The sequence below is a fragment of the Ascidia mentula genome, chromosome 8, assembly GCF_947561715.1.
Source record: "Ascidia mentula chromosome 8, kaAscMent1.1, whole genome shotgun sequence".
NCBI lineage: Eukaryota > Metazoa > Chordata > Ascidiacea > Phlebobranchia > Ascidiidae > Ascidia > Ascidia mentula.
In genome coordinates, this window is record NC_138573.1 from 624,609 (window position 1) to 645,999 (window position 21,391).

The window sequence follows — 21,391 nt, forward strand, 5'->3', positions numbered from 1 at the left end:
TCCCAATCCCACTCTAATGCATGGTGACAACTCTAATTGACTCTTGTCCTCACCTCACAATCCATTCACGACTACTTGTTACAACTGGAAAGGCTTGAAGCTAAAACCGGAAATTAAAATAAACAAGCAAATGCAACAGCTCAAAGCAGGCGTGTTTGTTCGCATGGCATCAGATGATTATACAGACTTATGGTTATAGCGGACTTCCATTACATAAAATGTCATCGACACCGAACAGCAAATACACGGTTATTGTGCGGGTTGGAAATAATAAACAGACACTATTGTAGAACAACAATAACAATGAAAACAACAATAGGTTTATAAAAGCACCAAAACGTCATAATAGTGCACCCATACTCAAACTAACCACGATATCTCCTAAGGAAATATGACGTCACAAGTTATTAAAAATGTCGCATAAAGTTTGAAAGTGACCACGAGAAGTCAGTAAAGAGCCCATCGATTCCCATTCGAATGTAAAGTTGATATTCCCTGTAAGGATCCTGACCGTAATTCCAAGCGAGAAATCTGTTTTCGTCCCGAAATGTAAACCCGTGAACCTATGAGTAAGATTGGTTCCTTGTATTACGTATCTAAGTGCAGTACTTCTATTAATAGTTCATAACATCGACCATTTCAGACAACTCTGTAGGTGTTTTGGTAAAAAAAATATTTGGCCGTAAACGCTCCATCGGTTTCTATACTGCATTTATTTCTACAACACAACAAGCAGCGCGATTTCAAACAATGCTGAAAAACAACTTCAAGAAAACGTTAAAACAAGGTCACGTGGTTAGGTTGCAACATTTTGTAATAAAAATTGCTTCGACATGTTTTGTCTTGACATTATCATGGTATGGTCATATATTCGCTTCTATAGCTTACCATGATTTATTATTTGCACACTCACCTTTAAACCGGCAGCGTGAGCTCTTTTGAGAAAATCGGTTTCCCCTTTAACCGTGTTGTTTTTCTCGTCGACCATCAGCGTTTTGTCGGCTCCAACCCCATAACAATATTCCGCCATCTCAGCGAACTCCTCATCACTATAACTCTTCTTCGTTAGCTGGATGAGCGGGAGGGCAGTCCTACTTGACATGTACTTCAAACTGGATGAGGAGAAGGATTGTACCAGACAGGCTGCATCCTTAGTGACGTAACCGTGATGACGTAACGACTGGAGAAGCAGGTCTTCCATGGTCGTTTTGATACCTCTTTGTTTTAATATCTGAGTCATTAAAATTAATGAAGTTTTTTACTAAGTTGAGTAAATTTTAAGTGTTAAGTATTAAGTCTGGCGTACAAATGTAACAAGTTAAGAATATATAGTAAAAAAATGTAACAAGTTAAGAATATATTGAACTGCTAGGGCAAAAAACTGCTCAGTGGTAACCCATAGCGACCACGTCGAAAACACAACGCAAACAAGAAACGTGTTAAAAGTAAAGCTCATAAATGCGAAACATTTAATTTGTGATTTAGAGGTTGCTTGGAAACAAGTCCGAAGTTTCGTCTTAAACAGAACAACCAAACTTTCCAATAAATCTCAATTGAAAAGTTGCGGTAATTTCTTTATAATTAACTTTGATGAAAACGAGCTACAAAAAGTGAACATAGCGTGACGTCACTAACCGGATTGTAGAACTCCGGGTTTTTCGTTTCCGGGTAAATCCCCACAGTTCTCGGGTTGGAAATATTCTTTGCGACTGCGACGTATTCGTCGAAACTCGCCATGGGGAGTTCCCCGTTATAAGACTGATCGCGGAAGGAAAAGCGTTGGATCTAAAAGTGGAGAAAATTTGGTGAAACATTCGTTATTTTCATGTTAAACGTCACTTGCTGATGATCAGGCAAAACATTATGTAACAACAATGCGAATGCGACAGGGGCAAGTTGCTCCCTTTGCTGTACAGAACAATTAGTAACTTATTCACAACGTGAAATGTCACTTATATCGCAGTTACTATTGGTCCACTCACCGAACGCAATGTTTTGATTTCTCGAAAAGTAAAATCTATGACGAAATAATCTGTGACGTTTTCACCGCTGACAAATCTTGTTGTTAATCTGCTTCTGAACTCTGGGTGACTTTTAACGTTGGTGACGTTACTCAGCCATACGTCATGCGCACAAATCAACTTCAGATCCTGAAATACACAAAGAACTTACTTCGTACCCGTTTCAAAGCACGATACAAATAGTAACACGGCGTGTAGTGGTATTATGTGACTTACAACAAGTTTAATTCAATTCACAACTACTGTAAATGAGTGCGTCCATTTTTTTAATACATTTCCCCATTAAAATATCCTTACAGATCTCATAACTCTTGTAATACAATCGGTTCGCCTGGTCGATAATCTAGTGCAAAAACTGACCTTTGTAACAGCAAGGTCGCATTCGATAATATCAGCACCTTGCTGTATCGCAAGTTCGTAACCTTTGACCGTATGTTCCGGTAACATTCCTATGTAATACAAGTTTGCATTAAAACGCGTTTATTTTTTCTTGGGTATTAAACTATTGTACGAGCTTGAAACCAAAAACAAACCAACTTACCACAACTTCCTCTGTGACCGATTATAAGCGGTCGGTTTGTGGGTAATCCCCGAAGGTAAGGATCGCCGGTGAAAGTTCGCAGAGGCATCAGAATAAGGTACCACACTAAAAAAGAAAAAAAATTGATAGCGATTGAACTAAATATATTATGACACAAGAAAGAAACCCACCTAAGCGCATCCCAACTTGACCTCCGTACGGTATTGTGACGTAATAAACAAAACAAAGAACCGGAATAAAATAACACCCATGTAACAATTAATGTTTATTGTGACATCAATAAGAAATCACAATATCTCCATAATATGACAATTGCACAAACCTCAATGTAAAAATAACAAGTTGGATGTATCGTTGTCAAAAAACGTTTTACAACAATTGCTCAATAAGTTTGGATATGTTTGAACTGGGTAACTTCTCTATAATGTAACAAAAAAATTAACCATTCCTGAATTGAATTACTTTTAGTTCTATAATGTATTTGTGTGACTTTCACTTAATTGCCAACCAAAAAATGTCCAAACACATTGAAAACAACGACAACATATTTTTGGTGACAGACCAACGAGTTAGTCTCGACAAAAAAACACGCATTGAAAAAATTAGTCCTGCACATTACGTATTACAAGTTAAAAAAAATTGTCAACAATATGCCATTTAGTTATTGAGGTGATAACAATGATAACACAGAAAACACGGAATAAAAATAAGCTGTAAGTAAAATTTCAATTGCATATATTCTTACTGTTGTCTCTTTTTGTGGCTGAAACTTAGATTTAAATGCTAAAAAATGGAATTTATACTTGGCATTATGGAATGCTGTAAAAAACAAATGAGATTTACAGAATATGGTAAAACCCCCTGGAATGCCTTGTTTGTAAGTGCAACAATAACAAGATATTTTAGTACTTCAAGATGGTAGCATACTGAGACAAAACTGCTTGTATGGCTTCAAATATTTGAAAAAAACAACAACACAGTGTTGTAGTAGTTCGTTTTTAAGGTGCCCAATGTTACAAAAACTACCCTTAAAGTGACACATTTACACTTCAGTATGCCTTAAAATACTTGAGCTTTAAGATTGGATATACTGAAGCATAACTAACCAACCAAAAATTATCAATTGGCAACAATTCTTTCCATTACAAATATTTTCCAGTTATCGCAAGACAATTTTAAAACCTTTAAAACCAACAAAATTCAGTAACCATGGCAACCACCACACGCCTACAAGCGGAAACACAACTTCCAGCTGAGCCTAAACCTAAACTCGCATTTTAATCAAGGTGGGGAGGAAGCCGTGTGAGATGTGAAGTCACAATGTGATTCTTTGTTCTGTAACAGACCTATTTCAATCGCAGCACTGACAGCTGAGAGTTTGTGGAGCAAGAAGAGCAGGAGCAGGAGGAGAAGAGCTTGGAGTATCAGCGAGACCTGGAACTTTGTTCTCCACCACTCAGACTTTTCTTCTGATGCCTGAACCTGAAAATATGCTCACATTGAAAGCATTCACAAGTAACATGGTTGAGACTTCAAAAGTGGAATGTGATATTTGTTGACAGAAGTTAAATGAGAAGTACACAGGGATTGTTTAACCCCCAGGAATTACTACTTTCTTACACAAAGTGTAAAAATATGTGTGTTTGACCTTCCAAACTACAGCAAATTGGACAAAAAGTTTTGTCTTGCTTGGAATTTCTTAGTCTAATATAAACAATGAATTGATTAAGCCTGATCATAATGTACAGATTACTTGGTTTCTTATTAGTCATCTAGGCATAAATTTCATGATAATATTTACAGAAAGGGTGTTGGATAAACCAACCTGGCGTCTAAGTGATATTAACTCCCTGGATATCCTCGTCAGTTGGTCGTCTTTGGTTGGAAGTTTTTCATTCTTTGAACCCAAGCTGGAATGGGAGTGTGTTGGTGGGGGAACCACCAAAGATGACACCTTTTGTGGGTTGGTTGGTAAGCTTGAGGGGTTCGACGATGAACCTTCAAACTTTACTCGAACTCTGAAGCAAAACATCCCCAACTTGCATTACATTCGTTTCAGTTAATTTGTAACTAAATTGTTACAGACCCACAACATTACTGTGTGTGGAAAGCGCGGTTTAAAACATATTGGCAATTGTTTGGGAATTTAAATTTTTCTCATTGTTTTCCGGATAAGTAAACTTTGCATTTGACAAAGCATCAGGCTATTGACCACATTGAAAAAGGGCCAGATTTTGACCAATAGGGTTTTTAACAAAAAAACAGCAACACCAAACCTGTATTCATTTCTTGAATCTTTTGACGTATGCTTTTTCCAGAAACCAGCGACATCTTCATCACTACCAATAGTTTGGTAAAGAATCAAGAATCTGTCTTTCATGACTTTGTCCTCATTGCCAGGTGACAAACTAATTCTAATGGTAATTTTTTCACCTAAAAAATGAAAAAGGCCTAATGAATGTATGTGGAGATTTTTTATGGCCATACTGATGAACAAATACCCATATATTACTTTTAACACTAATGATAACTTTATTTGAAGATAATTTGGTTTGTATATGTTCACATTAAATAAACTGGCCAATAATGCAAATAAAAGACATGTTTATGACTTGTTTGAAGCATGCCATCATAGGCTGAATAGTGCGTTTTGTCGTAATAAAAGGATATAAAATACCAGGCATTCATCAAGGGGCGGCATTTACAACCATGCCATTCTACATAACAGTTAATAAACATGTTGTTGTCATCTGTAGCAGGGCTTCACAAAGTGTGGTCATGACCTTGCAGGAGGTGGCATGCTAACTCAAAGTAGTTAAGTATGACACACTGCAGAATTTTTGAGTTGATGCAATCATACATTTTTAAACTGTTAAAAGGAGTCACAAAAGTGTCTGTTGTATGGGCCAAGTTTATGCAGTTTTGATTGACTTGCATTTAAAGTTTGAAATGTTACAGAATAAGAAGGTACCAGTATTAATTTTTCCAGTGCTCGGTTTCACATGATATCTTTCTGGTGAAGTGGTTTTAACTTTGAACGTCACCAACGTATCTTCACTCGTTGTATTGCGTAATATAATGCTCGATTGATATCGTCCCGAATTCTTGTCTTTCTTCTCGTCACTGAATGAAACTTCTGATATTGGACTGAAAAACATAAAAATTTAACTAAATAAATTGACAATTCAAACTTAAGGTAAAACTAATTGCTGTGAATTACGTAAAAAACAAACTTCCAAAAACAACTCATTTCAATAAGGTTCAGTTTTAAATGTTACAACTGCACATATTATTTTACCAACTATATCAAGTATATATATTTTCTTAACACAAATAAACACCCAAAATAATTGACACCGACCTCATGGAAAGCAATTTTCCCAGTTTTATTTCCTTCACATCTTCAACAGTTTGCTTCACTTTATTAAGTTCTGCAGAAACTTAATTAGTTTAAACACAAATATGAACAGAGAACTTTTGTTAGAACATGACTTTAAAAGAAACACAAAATATCGGACACATTTATTACAAGTCATATGTCATATCACCTTTACTAGATTTGCTGACAAGAATTTCTGGTGGTGCTTCTTTACTTTTTTGTTCATTTGCAGGTTTGTCAGTCTGCAAGAATCGAACATCTCCATTTGGCGGATTCTCTGTATTTTCTGTGTCCTTCTGATTCAAGCTGAGTTCTGACTCATCAGGTTTAAGAAGTGCTGACTCATCCATTATAAAACTGGATGAGTCCTGTGGTATAGGAGGTTCAGAGGTCACAGTGACTTCAAGGTCATTCGGAATCTCTTCAATGGGAATGCTTTCTTCCAAATTTTCAGTTACTAAAACCAAACATGAGGTTAAATTATTCAATGAATTTAACTGGAAACAAAAGGACAAACTGTTATTTCATTAACAAGCTATAAAATGTTGTTTGCAAGAAGCTTTCTGTTAATATATTTATGGTACATAATAATATTTGGTTTTGCTTTTGTATCAAGCTCATGTTGCTGACCACTTGCCAACAAGAGTTCAGCAATATTTAAGCCTACACAATTATTCAAGTATTAAGCACACCAAACCACTAATTAATCAGATTAAGCACTAAAACCCTTCTAGCAAGCATATTAACTGTCACACACTGTATGTTAATCCCAATTACGACCGTACGACATTAACAGCGGCATATGAAAACACAGGAAGTCTACTTGCCTTCACATTCCACGAAAACTGGTTCATCACCAGGGATAGATGGTTGTTTCATGTCGGGGATTGTGTCAGGGAACGGGGGATATGAATATTCCCAGGTGTCCTTGAACATAGTCTCAAGTTTAAATGTTATTACAAATAAGCTACATGTGCACACACAACAGTATTTACAAGTAACAGTCATTAAAAGAAGAATAAAATTTTTTAAAAAGAACATAGCATTTGAATGTAACAAAACACAATTTGTAAATTCACCACACTAACATTTCCTCCATAATATTCCAGTAACTGGTCAGGATCAACATGTTGTTTTAACTCCTTAAAAGAAGCAAACACAGTTTTTCTCCGTTGGTCTTCAGTCATCCATTGTTTAACAACTTTCCATATCGCTGTAAACAAATCACCCTTTAGTTAATGTGACAGAATATCTAACATAACCTTCTATTAAGAGGGAAGACAGCTTACCATTCATTATCCACGGCATTTCAAGAATAATAATTCGTTCTGCAACACAAACATAACATTTACTTCAATAAACCGGCAAACAACAATGTTGATGGATTAAAATATTACATGTATTATTGACTGTATTATCATGATACAGAACTTACTGCTCGGCAATAAAAGTGCTTGCCCAATAACAAATATGACAATCCCAAACTAGCAATTTGTGTTGGAAAGTATTAAAAACAACATACAAATTTACCCAACATTCCAGGAAAGTTTGTTGTAAAACAATCAAGCATAAATCGAATTCCTCCCAGGTCGACATTCATTAGCGATGATTTGCTGACATCCAACAAAAATGTCATGTGATGACCAGGATAGGCTTGTTGGACTCTTTCAAGCCACAGTGTTAACAACCTTTGCACATTAGCTTTCATATCTTTTGTTTGGCGACGAGAAATGAAGTGAACTGAAGTTTGAATTCACAATGTTATTTATAGATGGTGAACAGAGTTGGTATTACAACTTACCCAAGATCGTGCCATCTTTTGCTTTTCCGTGGGCATAAATAATTCCCTTTTCTACTATTTCAGTTGGAATCTCATCAGGTGTTAAATCTGCAATGGACACACAACCATTGAGAGTACACAAACATATTGATCTAATAATATTCACTACAAGGATTAACCATTAATAAAATAAGTTAATTGCTTTAGTTTTAGTGTAAGTCATAAACTGAATCAGTTGGGCCAAAAATATGTCCCAACTAATTTAGCGATCTTGCAACAAGCTCAGTTTGTTGGTATTTAGAAAAATATATTTTATCTAAATTGCATCATCAGTTTCTGCAACTGCTGCAGGCAAAACAGAAACGAAGCAGTTGGTTACTCCGTTGACTGTGTTTATAATTTATTGTGTCACACAGACATGAAATGTCATTCTATTGGAAAATATATATTAAACTAACAATTAGCAGGAACTGAACAATATTGTATTGAAATCACCATCAAACATTGATATTACATACCGTATACTCCTTTTTCTTTTCTCCACTTCAAAACATCTTGTGCAAGTTTTAACGCAAGATCCATATCTCCCTTTCTCCATTGGATGAAGCATTGAGCATATTTGTCATCTAGCTTTATTCGATTAACATCTCTTTCATCAAATTCATCTGAATTACAACAACATAGCTTATTCCGACTTCATGAATTCAATAGACTTTAAGCATTTATAGAAGTTTTAGTTAGGTAGGGTTTGCTACACTAAAAATGAACTCACCCAAGGGTATGGTGTCGAGCCTTTCGCGAAGCCCAGATATTTTTTCAGGTTCTAACTCAATATCCATTGCACAAATTTCTTAGTCCACAAACTTTACAAACAATTACCTACCGAAAACTAAAAAAGTATTATCTGTTAAGAATTTAGAATGAATTTTACTGAAACACTAGATTTACCGACAGGGAATGATGTAATCAATATCAACACAAAACAGTGACTGAGAAACTAATAGCAAACGAAGATAAGGCGCTGAATGCTGAACTGATTCACATTAACATATTTCCTCACAACACTGTCATCCTCGCCGCTAACATTCAGCAACAGTTTGCTTGTTATTGAATGGCGTGAATGTGAAAACAACTGAGCTGACAGACTTGTCATAACGCCAGCTACTTCAACCAGTGTGAACATAGTAGTCAGCTGTTTAGCACGTGACCTGTGGAAAGTGCGCCAAAACAAAGTTTGTTTTTAATTTGTGTAAATTGGAAATAATTTATTAAAAGTTATTCTATTTAGCTTCGAATATTTTATTCTTTAATTCGGAAATATGGAAATCGATTCGGATTGGATTGAGTGGAAGGAACAAAAGCGGGTGAGATACGTGGTTGTGTTGAACAATAATTACACATAGCCCACAAGGCATTCTAATAAAAAACGCGTTAGAAACAAAAATATACGCATAATGCACGATTGTTGGCAAATTTTTTCAGAAATAGTTATTATTGATATATATATTGACATAGTGTGTATCTGAATAAATTGTTTTTACAAAACTGCTGGAGCTGATGCCAAAACTTACCAGTAAACATTTGATAATTTCAGATGATGATCGGGCATTCTGCATACTTTGATCGTTTCATGCACTTGTGGAATTTATTGAGTCGTAGCAACTTCTATGCCAGCTGCCTTTTAACAATCATTGAACAAAAGCAAAAGAAAAGATTAAAGCCAGCTTCCAAGAAGAAGAAACAGGTGTGCTATTATTACTTTATTTCTTACAAACCCAGGAGAAATATAGAAACTGGAGCCAAAACTGTGTATTTTGCAGAAAAGAAAAGACAAACCAGATAAAACAGACCCAGTTGTGAAATCTGTAATGGATGAATTAATAAATTCAGTTGTAGAAGTCAATGCAGAGGAATGCAAGAAGACCAGCATGTCTACATTCCCAACTTCAGACGTTGGTTTCGTGAATGAACTTCTTGAGCCAGCGGTTGACATAAAAGTTGAAAACTTCTCATCTGAATCGGACTCCGTTTCTACTGCTTTAACAACAGAATCTTACGCAAACAGTGAACCTGGAGATTTGGAGGACGCTAAATACACCATTAAACAACCACAATTAACAGAAGATGATTACAGACTAGATCTCTTGAAACGTAGAGGAGTTACAACACCAATGGAAGATCCAGTGTCAAGTTTAGACAAACATAATGTTACTTCAGACAATCCCCTTAATTCTCCTTTGATGGAGCAACCAGGTGATGCATTATTGGATGATGAAGGTTCTGATTTGCAATACACACACCCTGGAGCTGAACTGCCAGAAAAACTGGAAACCGACGAAGTCTTGCACAACATTCTTGACTCACAGATCTCTATTAAAAGTGAACGAATGGAAAGCGACGACAAATTTCCAACGACTGAAGCAAAAATTGACTCAATTGAAAACCAAGATGGTTTGAAGGTGGAGGAAACAGAAGAAAGTGGTGGAAACAACAGTCAGACTCTCCAGCCTGAGAAAGGTTAGGAATAGACTGTAAGAAATTTAGGAGACAAAATATGCACTAGAAAATTATGACTCAATCTATTATACGAGAGTATTTAAATAAGCATAATTCCGTTGAATTTCAGTGCCCTGTCCGATTTGCAATCGCAGATATGTGATAAACTCTATCAACAAACACCTTGACATTTGTGCAAACCAGACTGTAGTGAAAGCTTCATTGAGAAAAAATGCTGGCCCCACATTATGTCTAGGTAGAAAAACCAGAGGAGGAAGACCAAAAACACATTTGGGTACCTAAAAATATTTCGAACTCTATTACTGAACTGTAACACTTACAAATAATAGAAGTGAGTGCAATGGAACAAGGAAACAAAAATACTAGAAAATTGGTCAAGACTGAAAAAATTGAGGTTGGTGTTAGGTTGTAATAAACAGTGTTTATTTGCAAACAATGTTATTTGTAATTTAGAAAGCTGAATTTCCAACTTCCGATAAATCAGTGACTGGCAACATGAGGAGGTGCTTGTCAGTATTAACATTACTGATTTTGTTCATGATTTGTAATAATAGAATATGTGTTTGTAGGGAAAAAAACTGTGTAAAGCTACTTTGCACTTACATTCACTTTGCCTGCTATAACCTCATTTTGCACCATTTAGAAGAGAAAAAGGAGGACATGGTACTACCATAAATGCAAGGGAAGAAGGTGAAATTAAAAGTGGGGAAGTTTTCACAAGTGGTAAAAAGAAAGGGAAAATTACAAAAATTGCAGCTTCACTATTTGGTAATTAAGTTTTAAAGCAAGTAATAGCATTTGGCAACACATTTACTTTTGCAGGTACAAGACATATAAGAACTAGAAACAGTAGAATATTGTCCCCATCTAGTAACAGTATAAGGACAAATCTTGAGGTATTAAGTCATGCTATTGTTGTTTATTTGTTTGTAAATGTTTATATTGTTTCTTGCAGGCGACAACTTCACCCAAACTAATAAATACAGAGAACCAAACGGAACCAAATTTACTGAGGTAATTATTGACAGTAGTAATATGGAAATTGTTTGAGGTCAGTAATTTCCATGACAAATAAAATACATTTCTAACAATCCTTTCAAACCAACCCCCACTGTGACCAAAAATCTGCACAAAATTAAATTTGTTTTGTGACATACGTGAATGTTGTGGTTTTAGTAAGAAAAGTGAGAAAAAGGTGGAGGAAATAAAAGGCCAGACTGGATTGCAAAATATTAAAAATGCTTTGGAGAAAACCATCTTTGTCACCAAAACAGTCAACGACCAGTTATTCGCTGAAGCTCAAGAAGCAGTTTTAAAACTCGAAGCTGAGAAGATTAGAAAAGAAAAACTTGAAACTGACAAAAAATTGGATGAAATCAAATCTCCACCAAGAAAAACACTAAAATTAATTAAAGAAAAGTCACCTAGAACCCCCAGCAACAATGCAGCACAAAATAAAATGGATGAGAGTAAAAACAACAAAAATGATGCAAAACAGAAAAATCTGACAGGAACACTGGATAACAATGGCTTTGAAACTAACAAGAGCAATGTTGAAGATAGACCCAAAATACAGCTGAAATTACCACAGCAGATAATTAATCTACCAGCTATTGTGGATAAGTGCAGTGTAGATGAAAGTAGTAGTGACAGCGAAAATGCCGAAATTGAAATTCCAGCTGCACCCACAAGGAGGTCAACGCGAACAACGAGAAGCAGGATTTCTTATCATGAGGCTGAATCCAATGAGTCAGAGGATAGTGAGGTTAGGTTTCGACTGACTTTTTTTTTACCTAAAACACCTTTAAAACTACATGAATTTTAACCATGTCCAAATGTTCATGTATAAGTTGTGCAGTTGCAATAAAGTACCAAAATATTTTGTTTACAGACCCAAGTTGCAAAAAAGATGAAGTCGTCTCAAAAAATGACACAAAAGATTACAAAGAAATCAGATGGTATTAAATTTCTGTTATTTCTGCAAACCATATTTAAGTCCAGTTAAAGCTTGGATGTAGTTTCTTGCCTTTCATATTACCCTGTTAATATTTTCTTACAGATGAATATGACCCAACTGTGGAAAAGATTCCCAACATTTCATCACAAGAATCAAAATCTGAAACCTCAAAAGCTGAGAAACCAATCCTTGAAGAGGTAAATTCTTGTTGAGAAATTTGAACTTATAGAAGTTTGTCCGGGTAGAAGTTTTGTAACTTTGCTTGTGTCAACTGCAATTTTTTTATTTAAAAGTGTTTAAATATGCAAACAAAAGTTAAGTGTGCTGCTGTTGCAGACTTACATATTGTAATTTCTGGTGCCCCACTGGCTAAAAAACAATCAGAAACAGAAGTTTTGTAGCAATTTTTCAATGTTCTGATTTGATCAAGGAGGGAGAGTTGGGAACAAACAAAATTGATGTGGAGGAATTGTTGGAGAAGAGATTTTACAAACCAGATGTGAGATCGTTCAACAACTTCGTCACAAATCTCGATGGACGCAGGTTGTTTGAATAAAACTTTCCAGACATAATGGCAAACTTTTCCCATAAAGGGTTGCACTTTGCCTCAAGTATTAAGCTTGGTTATGTTTGAGTTGTAATAGATCCCTGTCTAATTCCCAGATACATCCATGGTGAATTGGTTGATTCTTCTCAACCAAAACTTCTAATTGGAGGAATTCTACGTGAATATCAAATAATTGGGTATCAGTGGCTTAAGGTGGGTTGAATAAACAAATTACAAAGTGGTTTGTCTCAACTCCTAATAAATTCATGAAATTGTACAAAAAATGCTAAAACCAGATATTGGGAGTGACCTTAACATCATGATTCTAATTTGTACAAGTAAACAACAACTATCTTGCAACCAGTAATTGTATAATTGTTACTGCCAATAATCAAATGAACACTAACCTAGTTCAACGGTACTTCCCCTCTTGTTAGATTCTATATGAGAACGGTGAAAGTGGGATCCTAGCAGATGAGATGGGTCTCGGTAAAACTATTCAGTGCATAGCCATGATTTGCAAACTTATTCAGATGAAAATTACTGGCCCGTTTCTAGTTTGTGCTCCAACCACCACCATCAACAACTGGTTTTCTGAGTTTAAACGATTTGCTCCTCAGGTATGATCACAAAGCCAAAGCTATTTGAAATTAAGAAACATTAGGCTTGGACATAATGCAACTATTTCATGGTTTCTCTGTATTTTAGCATTTTATTTGGCACGAAATATGGTGTTTTCAATTGCTTGATCGATAATTTTATCCTAAAATTTTTTAAAACCAACATATTTTGACACCTCAACAGGTGTCAGTTCTCTTGTATTATGGCTCTGCAATGGAACGAGTCCACCTAGTGGATTGTTTGATTGATCAGACGAATCTAAAATCTCCCCTAGTGGTGATTACATCGTATGAGATTTTAATGAGGGATTTGCCCGTTCTTCGTGTAAGTTTGCTAATAGTTAACAGATCAAATCTGCAGAAAATTTTTTTCATTATCAAAGTTTTGCTAAAATAGTACATCTGCTTAAGTATAAAAATTAATGACTACGCTCTTTGTCTGCGTGCAGAATTTAAATAACTTTGTTGTACAGACGTACAACTGGTCATACTTGGTTCTCGACGAGGGTCACAGAGTAAAAAACATTCATGGAAAAACCCTCAAAGATATCAAAGTTCTCTCTGTAAGCATTTGTTTGTCACTGGCTCTATATTGGATATGGGTGTGATTTATTTGTGTGCAGACTGAGGGGAAAGTTATGTTAACTGGAACTCCACTTCAAAACAACCTGACAGAACTTTGGTCTCTGCTTAATTTTCTGTTTCCAGAAGTTTTCGACGATGTGAAATCGTGAGTTTTTGTATTCTGGCTTAACTTCATTAAACATTTACATTTTTGTTTTGTTTCAGTTTTCAGGGTTGGTTTGATTTGGATTTATTGAAAAAGGACGATAAAATTTTGTCCATGCTTCATCAGGTGGGAAACCTAATTTATGTTGAAATGTAATAATTTCTCTAAAAATATTCACTCCTATAGAATAAAGCAGAGTAGATAAAATTTTATCAGGTTAATTAGGAAATATTTAGGAACATTTCTGTTTTAATTTAATTTTCAGTTTTTGGATGCAATTTGTTCTATGCATTACTTTTTGTTACCTGCCACTGTTTTTATATTACAAGGTAAGGTTTCGGCAAGAACTTATGCCATCATCAGTTTAAATGACGCCTGTTTGTGTTGCTCCAGTATTATATGGAGCTGACCTAACTTTACAGAACAGATTTAAACTCATTTTCTTGCAGAAACATTTTTTGGTTTGAAATATGACAATTTTGACATCATCAATTTATTGTCAGGTTCTGACACCATTCCTACTGAGAAGAGTGAAGGCTGACGTAGACATTAAAATTCCACCCAAGCGTGAGATGTTGGTTTACGCCCCCCTCGCTCCGTTACAGGATCAATATTACCGAGCAGTTGTCGACAAATCCATTGTTCAACTGATTAAAAATCAAGAGGTGTCATGCTACATTAGTACATAGTGATTGTGGTGCATTAAGGAGGCCGGGGTTGATGTCATAGTGCAGAATCATGCGATCACATGGCAAGATTACTGTAAAGGACTTACTTGGTATCTTAGCTATGATATTTAGAATATTAGGTTTAAACCTCATAGGGAGCGTGATTTTTCATATTTTACCATGCCACAAAAAAGTGTCTCATATCCAGCATGGCTGCATCGCCAGTAAACGTATTGGTTAATTTGTTAATTTTCAGTATTATGACGTCACACCTGGGGTTGCAGATCCAGACCAAATTGCATCCAATTCGCAAGAAGAAAAGAAAGCTACCAGGACCACTAGAAGTAATGTTATGTAACGTAACCATTTGAAACATTGCTATATTTTCCAAACAAGTATTTGGCATGCAAGAAAAATATAGCATGATTGAGAGTCATTGTTGTGTTGCAGGTTGCTTGAAGCAGAAATATGGTTTGACTGCTGATGATTTTGCTGTAAATGTGACATTGAGTAACATGATGATGTTGCTGAGGAAGTGTTGCAACCATCCTTACTTGGTCCATCATCCGTTGGATGCGAATACTCAAGACCCCAAGGTATCTTGCTGTAATAAGTTTTTTTCAGCTAAATACTTCAGAGTATAGTATTTTGTTTCATGCTAGTGTGATTGCAGTAACTGTAAAAATAATTAATTTTTCTTCTCTATTTCCGAGATATTGCTCTGAACCTAAATGTATTTTGCAGGTTGATATGAGTTTGGTTACAAGCTGTGGAAAGATGATGTTACTCGATAGAATGTTACCTTGTCTAAAGAAAGCTGGGCATAAGGTTTGAAAATTAGCTCTTTACTACAAATACTGGTGAAAAGTCGTCCAAATTCAAGTTAATTTTCCTGTTTGCGGCACCTACAGGTGTTGTTGTTCAGTCAAATGACGAGCATGTTGGATATTATCGAAGATTTTTGCAAGTTGAGAGACCACAGTTTTGTTCGGTTTGACGGAACAACCAGGTGTGAAGACAGAGTGGAATATGTAAGTGAGGAACATGAGTAAAATGTTATGTGAGAACTTTTCTGACCTCATTCACGATTTAGTGAAGTAAAATTCAAAAATGAAGTAAAAATTTAAGTGTGGTTTATATCTTATTGCTGAACTTGCAAGAAAATAACTTAATACCAACCTAATCAGTGCACTGTGAATACATAACAAAATATTACCATTATAAGTTAATTTCAGAATTATTTTATAAATAACAGTATTTAAATTTTGTGTAAATGTTTGTAGATTGATGAGTTCAACAATAATCCGTCGATCTTCATCTTTCTTCTCTCTACAAGAGCAGGAGGAATTGGAATCAACCTCACTGGAGCCGACACTGTGATCATATACGACTCCGACTGGGTGAATATATATCTTGAGTAAAGATGTACGATCTCCTGAGCATTAAGTTGGGTTTATCAAGGATTAAATTTAAGCTGAGCCTGAATTGTGGGGAAAAATAGAACCTTCCATGCATAGAATCCCCAGAATGACATCCAGGCACAGGACAGGTGTCATCGTATCGGACAAGAGAAACCGGTAGTGGTTTACCGACTTGTTACAGCTTCAACAATCGACCAACAAATTATGGAGCGTGCAGCAAGAAAGCGAGTGTTGGAAAAAATGATCATTCATGAGGTAAATTATCGCATGTTGAATAGTGGGCTACTAATTTTGTGTTTAATCTGTTCGGCATTTCTACTTAACAAATAAATTTTTAAAAGAGCAGTGTTCCAAAATTTTCTCTTTGCCAATTTGTTTCCAATTTGTGTAAGCTTGACTACAAATGTGTCTTTAATATTCGCATTCCACCGTTGATTCCAGAGTAAGTTCAAAGGTGGACTTGACCAAGAAATCAACAACCTTAAAACTATTTCACCAACGAATCTGCTGGATTTATTGGAAAATACTCATTGGTGAGAATTCACTTCGTGATATTTTTTGTCATAAAACTAATGTTAAAACCTTGTTCATGTCAACTCTATGTGGAGAGGATGTGGTACCAGATACAGCAAATGTTTTGTGTGAGAAGTTTCACTTTTGTGCATTGTAGAGAAACTTATATCTTTGCAGAAAGCTTGAAATTGAGAAGTTATATTAAATTTTATTCAAATTTATTGACATTTTGGTTTATAGTAAATTTTCTGTGCAAGTAACCACCATCATTCCCTACCAGGAATAAAACACTTCAACAAATCAACACAGCGGCGTAAAAATTGTGCAAACATGTTTTATGATTTGTAGCAACCGTAACCGTGTTGACGTCATCGATGATGTGGAATTACAAAAACTTCTCGATCGGTCGGATATGCGCTGTGTTGGGGATTCCCCGACGCCGAAACCTCACCTGGTATCTCCACGGTCGGATGAGCGGAAGTTCGGTGTCGGGAAATTGGAGTCGGGCAGCTCAGGTTGTACTGTGATTAAACCCAGGCCCTTTCAAGTGATCGAAGAAACGAAAAAAAAACTTTCTTTCTGAAGGAAAGTTCGCGTGAGAACTTGGTTTGAAAGAAATTAATTTTTCAGTTTTTTTTCAGAGATTTAAAGTTTTATTTATTTGTTTCTTTTTGTAGATTTTATATAGTTTTTGATGGAAGATTTTAATGTCGTTCTTAAGAAAGATTTTATGTGAAACGTTTTGCGCCTGTTTTTAATAAAATTTACACACTTGTGTGTTTTCATAAAAAAAAACGTGATAGGACAACTGATGAAGTCTTGCTGCATAGCAGACGGAAACGTTGGAGAAAAAAACACGTTATTTAATGCCAGAAGGTCGGTTCTATTTAAATTGGACGATTTACTGCAAGTAAATAACAACCAAAACATCACGTGATCAAGAGACTGTATCCCAATTGAGGACCCTGGCTCTAGGACACAAATACCACTGATCTCAACATTATGGGGAAAATATATTTCATTGCAACAAATTTTGACCAAACACAACTCATCGTCACGCTTCGTCGATTCAGTGAATAAAACTTTTCATGAAAGTCAATCGTGTGCAGTCAAGTGTAACGATACGTAAACACCAGATAGTTTGTCAGCTGACGATAAATTTTCGCGTTTAAGAACGAAAATAATTTTGTGTGAAACATTTTACAAGCGTTTTACCAAACAATGGTGTTACAATCGCACTAAACAGAAAATACTGAAGTAACAAACCTTAACAAAGCTATACAATGCAAAACCTTTTCAGTAACACACATAATCTGGTCTGTAACACAACGGAGAATGTTTACAACACAATAAATTGCAAAACAAGCAAATCAATACTATTCGGACTCAACAGACTGCAGTAAATTACGTTTGTCCAGAATTGCTTGTGAATTTTAATTCTGGGAATCATTTCCCATTTTGTTGCAAGTGTCCCTGACGATTTCCACCTTATTTTAAATATGTCCACTATCTCAGAAACGGAATTAAAACGTTCTTTAGTCTGTGAAAAAGTTAATATGTCGTTTTATAAACTGATACATTTTCTGCAAATTGTGCTGCAGCAATAGATTTGTTTGAACTTTGAAAGAATGTTGTACCGAAAACTTCCTAATGACTTCAGTCGTTGTTAACTTCTCCACTCCCAACAACTTCTTCGTATGAAGGAGGGGGGTCGTTGCTCTTCTGTATTTCTTGAATTACCTCCTCAGACGGTCGGAAGGAATCCACGCGGATTATGTCCAAAGAACCTCGAAAACTTCCCGAAGCTCGGGGGAGATTTGTGGCAGTTTGTGGAGTTGTGCGGTTGTGCATGACGAATCCACTCTCACTCGTGCTCCTGTGCCCATCGTCTCGCGTCTCCTTCTTAACAAAGATGTTATAAATGCAGATGAAGAATCCAGTCAGGATAGAGACGGATGCGAGGGAGATGACACTGATCCCGATCGCATCCACGATTGGAGACTGGAATCCGATGAGGAAGACGCAGGCTGGGATGAGGAAAGTCAATCCAGCTCCGACCAGAAGCAGAGAGCAAACTTTTCCTGGTCGCTGACATTTTTTTCTCTCCTCCTCCTCACCTAAGCGGACATAACATCTGGTTTAAATCTACGGTAATTTGATGAGCTTTACTTTTGTAGATTGCGTGTTCTTTATTCAGGAAACTGCGTTTGGATATATATGGGTGTTCATCACACTTTCTACAACAGACAATGGCAACCAATGTCCCATATGTTAATAAGAGTCACTTTCGCAAGTCATTCAACTGCTAGAGAAAATTTGTTTGGATAATCCAAGATGAAAGTTGAAGGGTAGACTTTGATGAATTAATGCCCTACCCTATGCAAGCAATCTATCAATTTTCTGCTTTCATTGGCATTTTGCTGATCACGCCATTGGACCTTGCTGTTAATTTTGCCAAAACAGCATATGTTTTTTGTAATTTTCCAGCACTCGCTTTGAGGCGGTATTCAAATTACAACTACATGTGAAACCAGCGTTTCTCGTCATGCATGAGGCAGCAAAGAGATTGCTACATTATGCGGATATATATATAGACGGATTCATATTACAGAATGTAAAAATAGTTGCAAACTACGAACCATCCCCTGCGCCTTGTCCTGGATATTCTTCTCTGCTTTCCATATATTCTGTGGATTAATCGCTATTTTACCACCAAACGTGCAGCGTGTGTATAAATGCGTACGAAGTTGAATGAAGCTACCTTCTCCTTACGTCAATATAAAACATGACACTTTCCAGACCTTCTAAAACAGCATTGGTTTAAACTTAAACAGAAATGTGAAGCTCATGTGAACATGACCACCACAGCGTATAGTTGTGACGAGGTAACTTTAAGTCAGGTGGCTCTTTTTGCTTAAACTCTAGACTGTATGTTTTATTAGGTTTCAGACACAAAACCATTTATAAACTCCAGGTAACGTTAACCTCACACAAACGAGCAACTTTCCACAGCCAACCTGCAAACGTAACAGACCTGAAACTTCGTCTTCGAACGATGGCCGTCATTCCTCGTCACGCCCCATCGAACCAAGGGTTATAGTGGGATTTCGAAAAAACAACTCATGCGAAACGGGAGGTTACCTTCCTATATGTGTGCCGTCAAGCGTGACGATGACGTAGTACCACGGGCCGGTTGCAGAACATTCCGAAAATAGTCAAGTTGTGCCGATGTTAAAACCACACAAGATTCACATCACGAATACGTCATGAGCGCTTATTTCAAACGCTAAGCATCTTCGGGGCGTTTGCAAAAAATGTGCGTTGTTGAGGCTCCTGTGACGTCATCACGTGGCTTTTGTTTGGATGAAAATATGATGATATTTGTTCGCTTGTGACGAAAGCGCACTCGAGTGTTTGTTTGTTTAAAAGATTGTTACTGATAGGAACACAAAGAAACCGACCAAACTTTCCCAGGGGCGGAGATTTCTCTTCACTGGAAATCACGACCACGGAAAACATTTTTGGTGAAGATCAACTTCGCATACCTCCAGTGTCAATCATTGCTTGGAGTTGGGCTTCTGTTGTTGGGGCTTTTCTGTGTGGCCTTTTCAACACATACGGGATCTTTATGCTTTTTTTGCATCAAGTATAGGGTCAATATATTACTATTTACGTGAAGTATGGCCATAGCACTGATATCTGCTTCAGCAAGATGAATCCAAATGAAACAGTTTTGTTAAGAAAGATTTTTATGCAAACATGATATCAATGGAAACACTAACAACGGATTTACTCATAGTTCTCATTAAATTGATGATGGCATATTTGCCGAAACGTAAATTTTTCTACAATATGGGCCAGAATCATTGTTCACAGAATTATATACCGACCCCTATTTCACACATTTGTAGAACAAAGTACAATGTAAGTGCGTAGGCTTTCGGTTACGATGTCAGAATTTTCAGCAACGAGGAGGAGGAATTTCCCCGACGAGAAAAACCACTTCAAGTTTGAAAGTGTTAAAAAACCATAAATTTTTTATCAGTTATCACGCAAAGGGCGGACAACAATCTTGTTCCGGGCTTGACTTCTTCGCTATGAAAGCGAGCATCAGTAAGTTGGCTTAAGGCTACCTGGCGTGATGTAAACAGTTGTACAATGAGTTACACAGAGCAACAGGCTTTAGTTACCAGGTTAGAGATTATCACCCCGATATGTGACAATGTGTTTTGGAATTAAAGAACATAGTTTGTCATGCTGTAGGGCAGAGGTCGGTAAAACTACGGCATTTGGCAAACAAGGTGAATATTCATGGCCTCCTAAGTGATTCACGAGTCACATTGTATACGTCTGGGAAAGTGTATGAAGGTTAAGAAGTCCCTAAAGCGTGTAAATTTACCTGTTTAGTTTCATATTTTTAAATTATGAGGCAATCTTGACGCATTGGTGACAAAGAAAAGCATGTAGTGTGCGCATATATGTTGGCAAGCCATTGAAATTGTAACGTAATTCGAAACCTGGCGTTGAGAAGGTTACGGACAACTGTAGATTAATAATATAAGTTCAGTGAAATGCAAGACGTTTTGTGTGCGGCTATTAGCATTACTCCTCAAATTCGGGACAAGATGAAAACGTTGAAGGGTGTAAACGTTGTTATTAAAGTTGCACGGTGGAAGTTGGCACAAGGTTGTGCAACG

At 36.4% G+C, this 21,391-nt stretch overlaps 3 protein-coding genes across 3 annotated transcripts; 1 reads left to right on the plus strand and 2 right to left on the minus strand.

Moving 5' to 3' along the window:
• Window positions 1-133: 133 nt before the first annotated feature.
• Window positions 134-8,627, minus strand: LOC145911715 (uncharacterized). The gene is made up of 19 exons (XM_082999135.1): window positions 8,494-8,627; window positions 8,240-8,386; window positions 7,743-7,829; window positions 7,472-7,681; window positions 7,231-7,269; window positions 7,021-7,154; window positions 6,769-6,868; window positions 6,111-6,398; window positions 5,924-5,993; window positions 5,534-5,709; window positions 4,839-4,995; window positions 4,388-4,580; window positions 3,909-4,044; window positions 2,563-2,667; window positions 2,382-2,470; window positions 1,983-2,150; window positions 1,636-1,785; window positions 914-1,231; window positions 134-563 (listed from the first exon to the last, which is right to left on the minus strand). Exons 1-19 carry the CDS (start codon window positions 8,558-8,560, stop codon window positions 408-410), a joined length of 2,790 nt encoding a protein of 929 aa, XP_082855261.1. The 5' UTR covers window positions 8,561-8,627; the 3' UTR covers window positions 134-407.
• Window positions 8,628-9,351: 724 nt separating this feature from the next.
• On the plus strand, window positions 9,352-17,277 carry LOC145910692 (uncharacterized). The gene is made up of 28 exons (XM_082997887.1): window positions 9,352-9,465; window positions 9,542-10,238; window positions 10,348-10,512; window positions 10,568-10,632; window positions 10,692-10,747; window positions 10,882-11,006; window positions 11,061-11,134; window positions 11,194-11,252; window positions 11,415-11,707; window positions 11,750-11,987; window positions 12,108-12,196; window positions 12,298-12,392; window positions 12,626-12,738; window positions 12,859-12,955; window positions 13,180-13,362; window positions 13,547-13,687; window positions 13,836-13,925; window positions 13,986-14,092; window positions 14,152-14,218; window positions 14,596-14,757; window positions 15,017-15,104; window positions 15,211-15,356; window positions 15,505-15,588; window positions 15,672-15,791; window positions 16,044-16,160; window positions 16,278-16,436; window positions 16,623-16,714; window positions 17,043-17,277. The coding sequence occupies exons 1-28, from the start codon at window positions 9,352-9,354 to the stop codon at window positions 17,275-17,277; spliced, it is 4,071 nt and encodes a 1,356-aa protein (XP_082854013.1).
• Window positions 17,278-17,648: 371 nt separating this feature from the next.
• LOC145911500 (uncharacterized) lies at window positions 17,649-19,712 on the minus strand. The gene is made up of 2 exons (XM_082998872.1): window positions 19,334-19,712; window positions 17,649-18,811 (listed from the first exon to the last, which is right to left on the minus strand). The coding sequence occupies exons 1-2, from the start codon at window positions 19,374-19,376 to the stop codon at window positions 18,351-18,353; spliced, it is 504 nt and encodes a 167-aa protein (XP_082854998.1). The 5' UTR covers window positions 19,377-19,712; the 3' UTR covers window positions 17,649-18,350.
• Window positions 19,713-21,391: the final 1,679 nt, after the last annotated feature.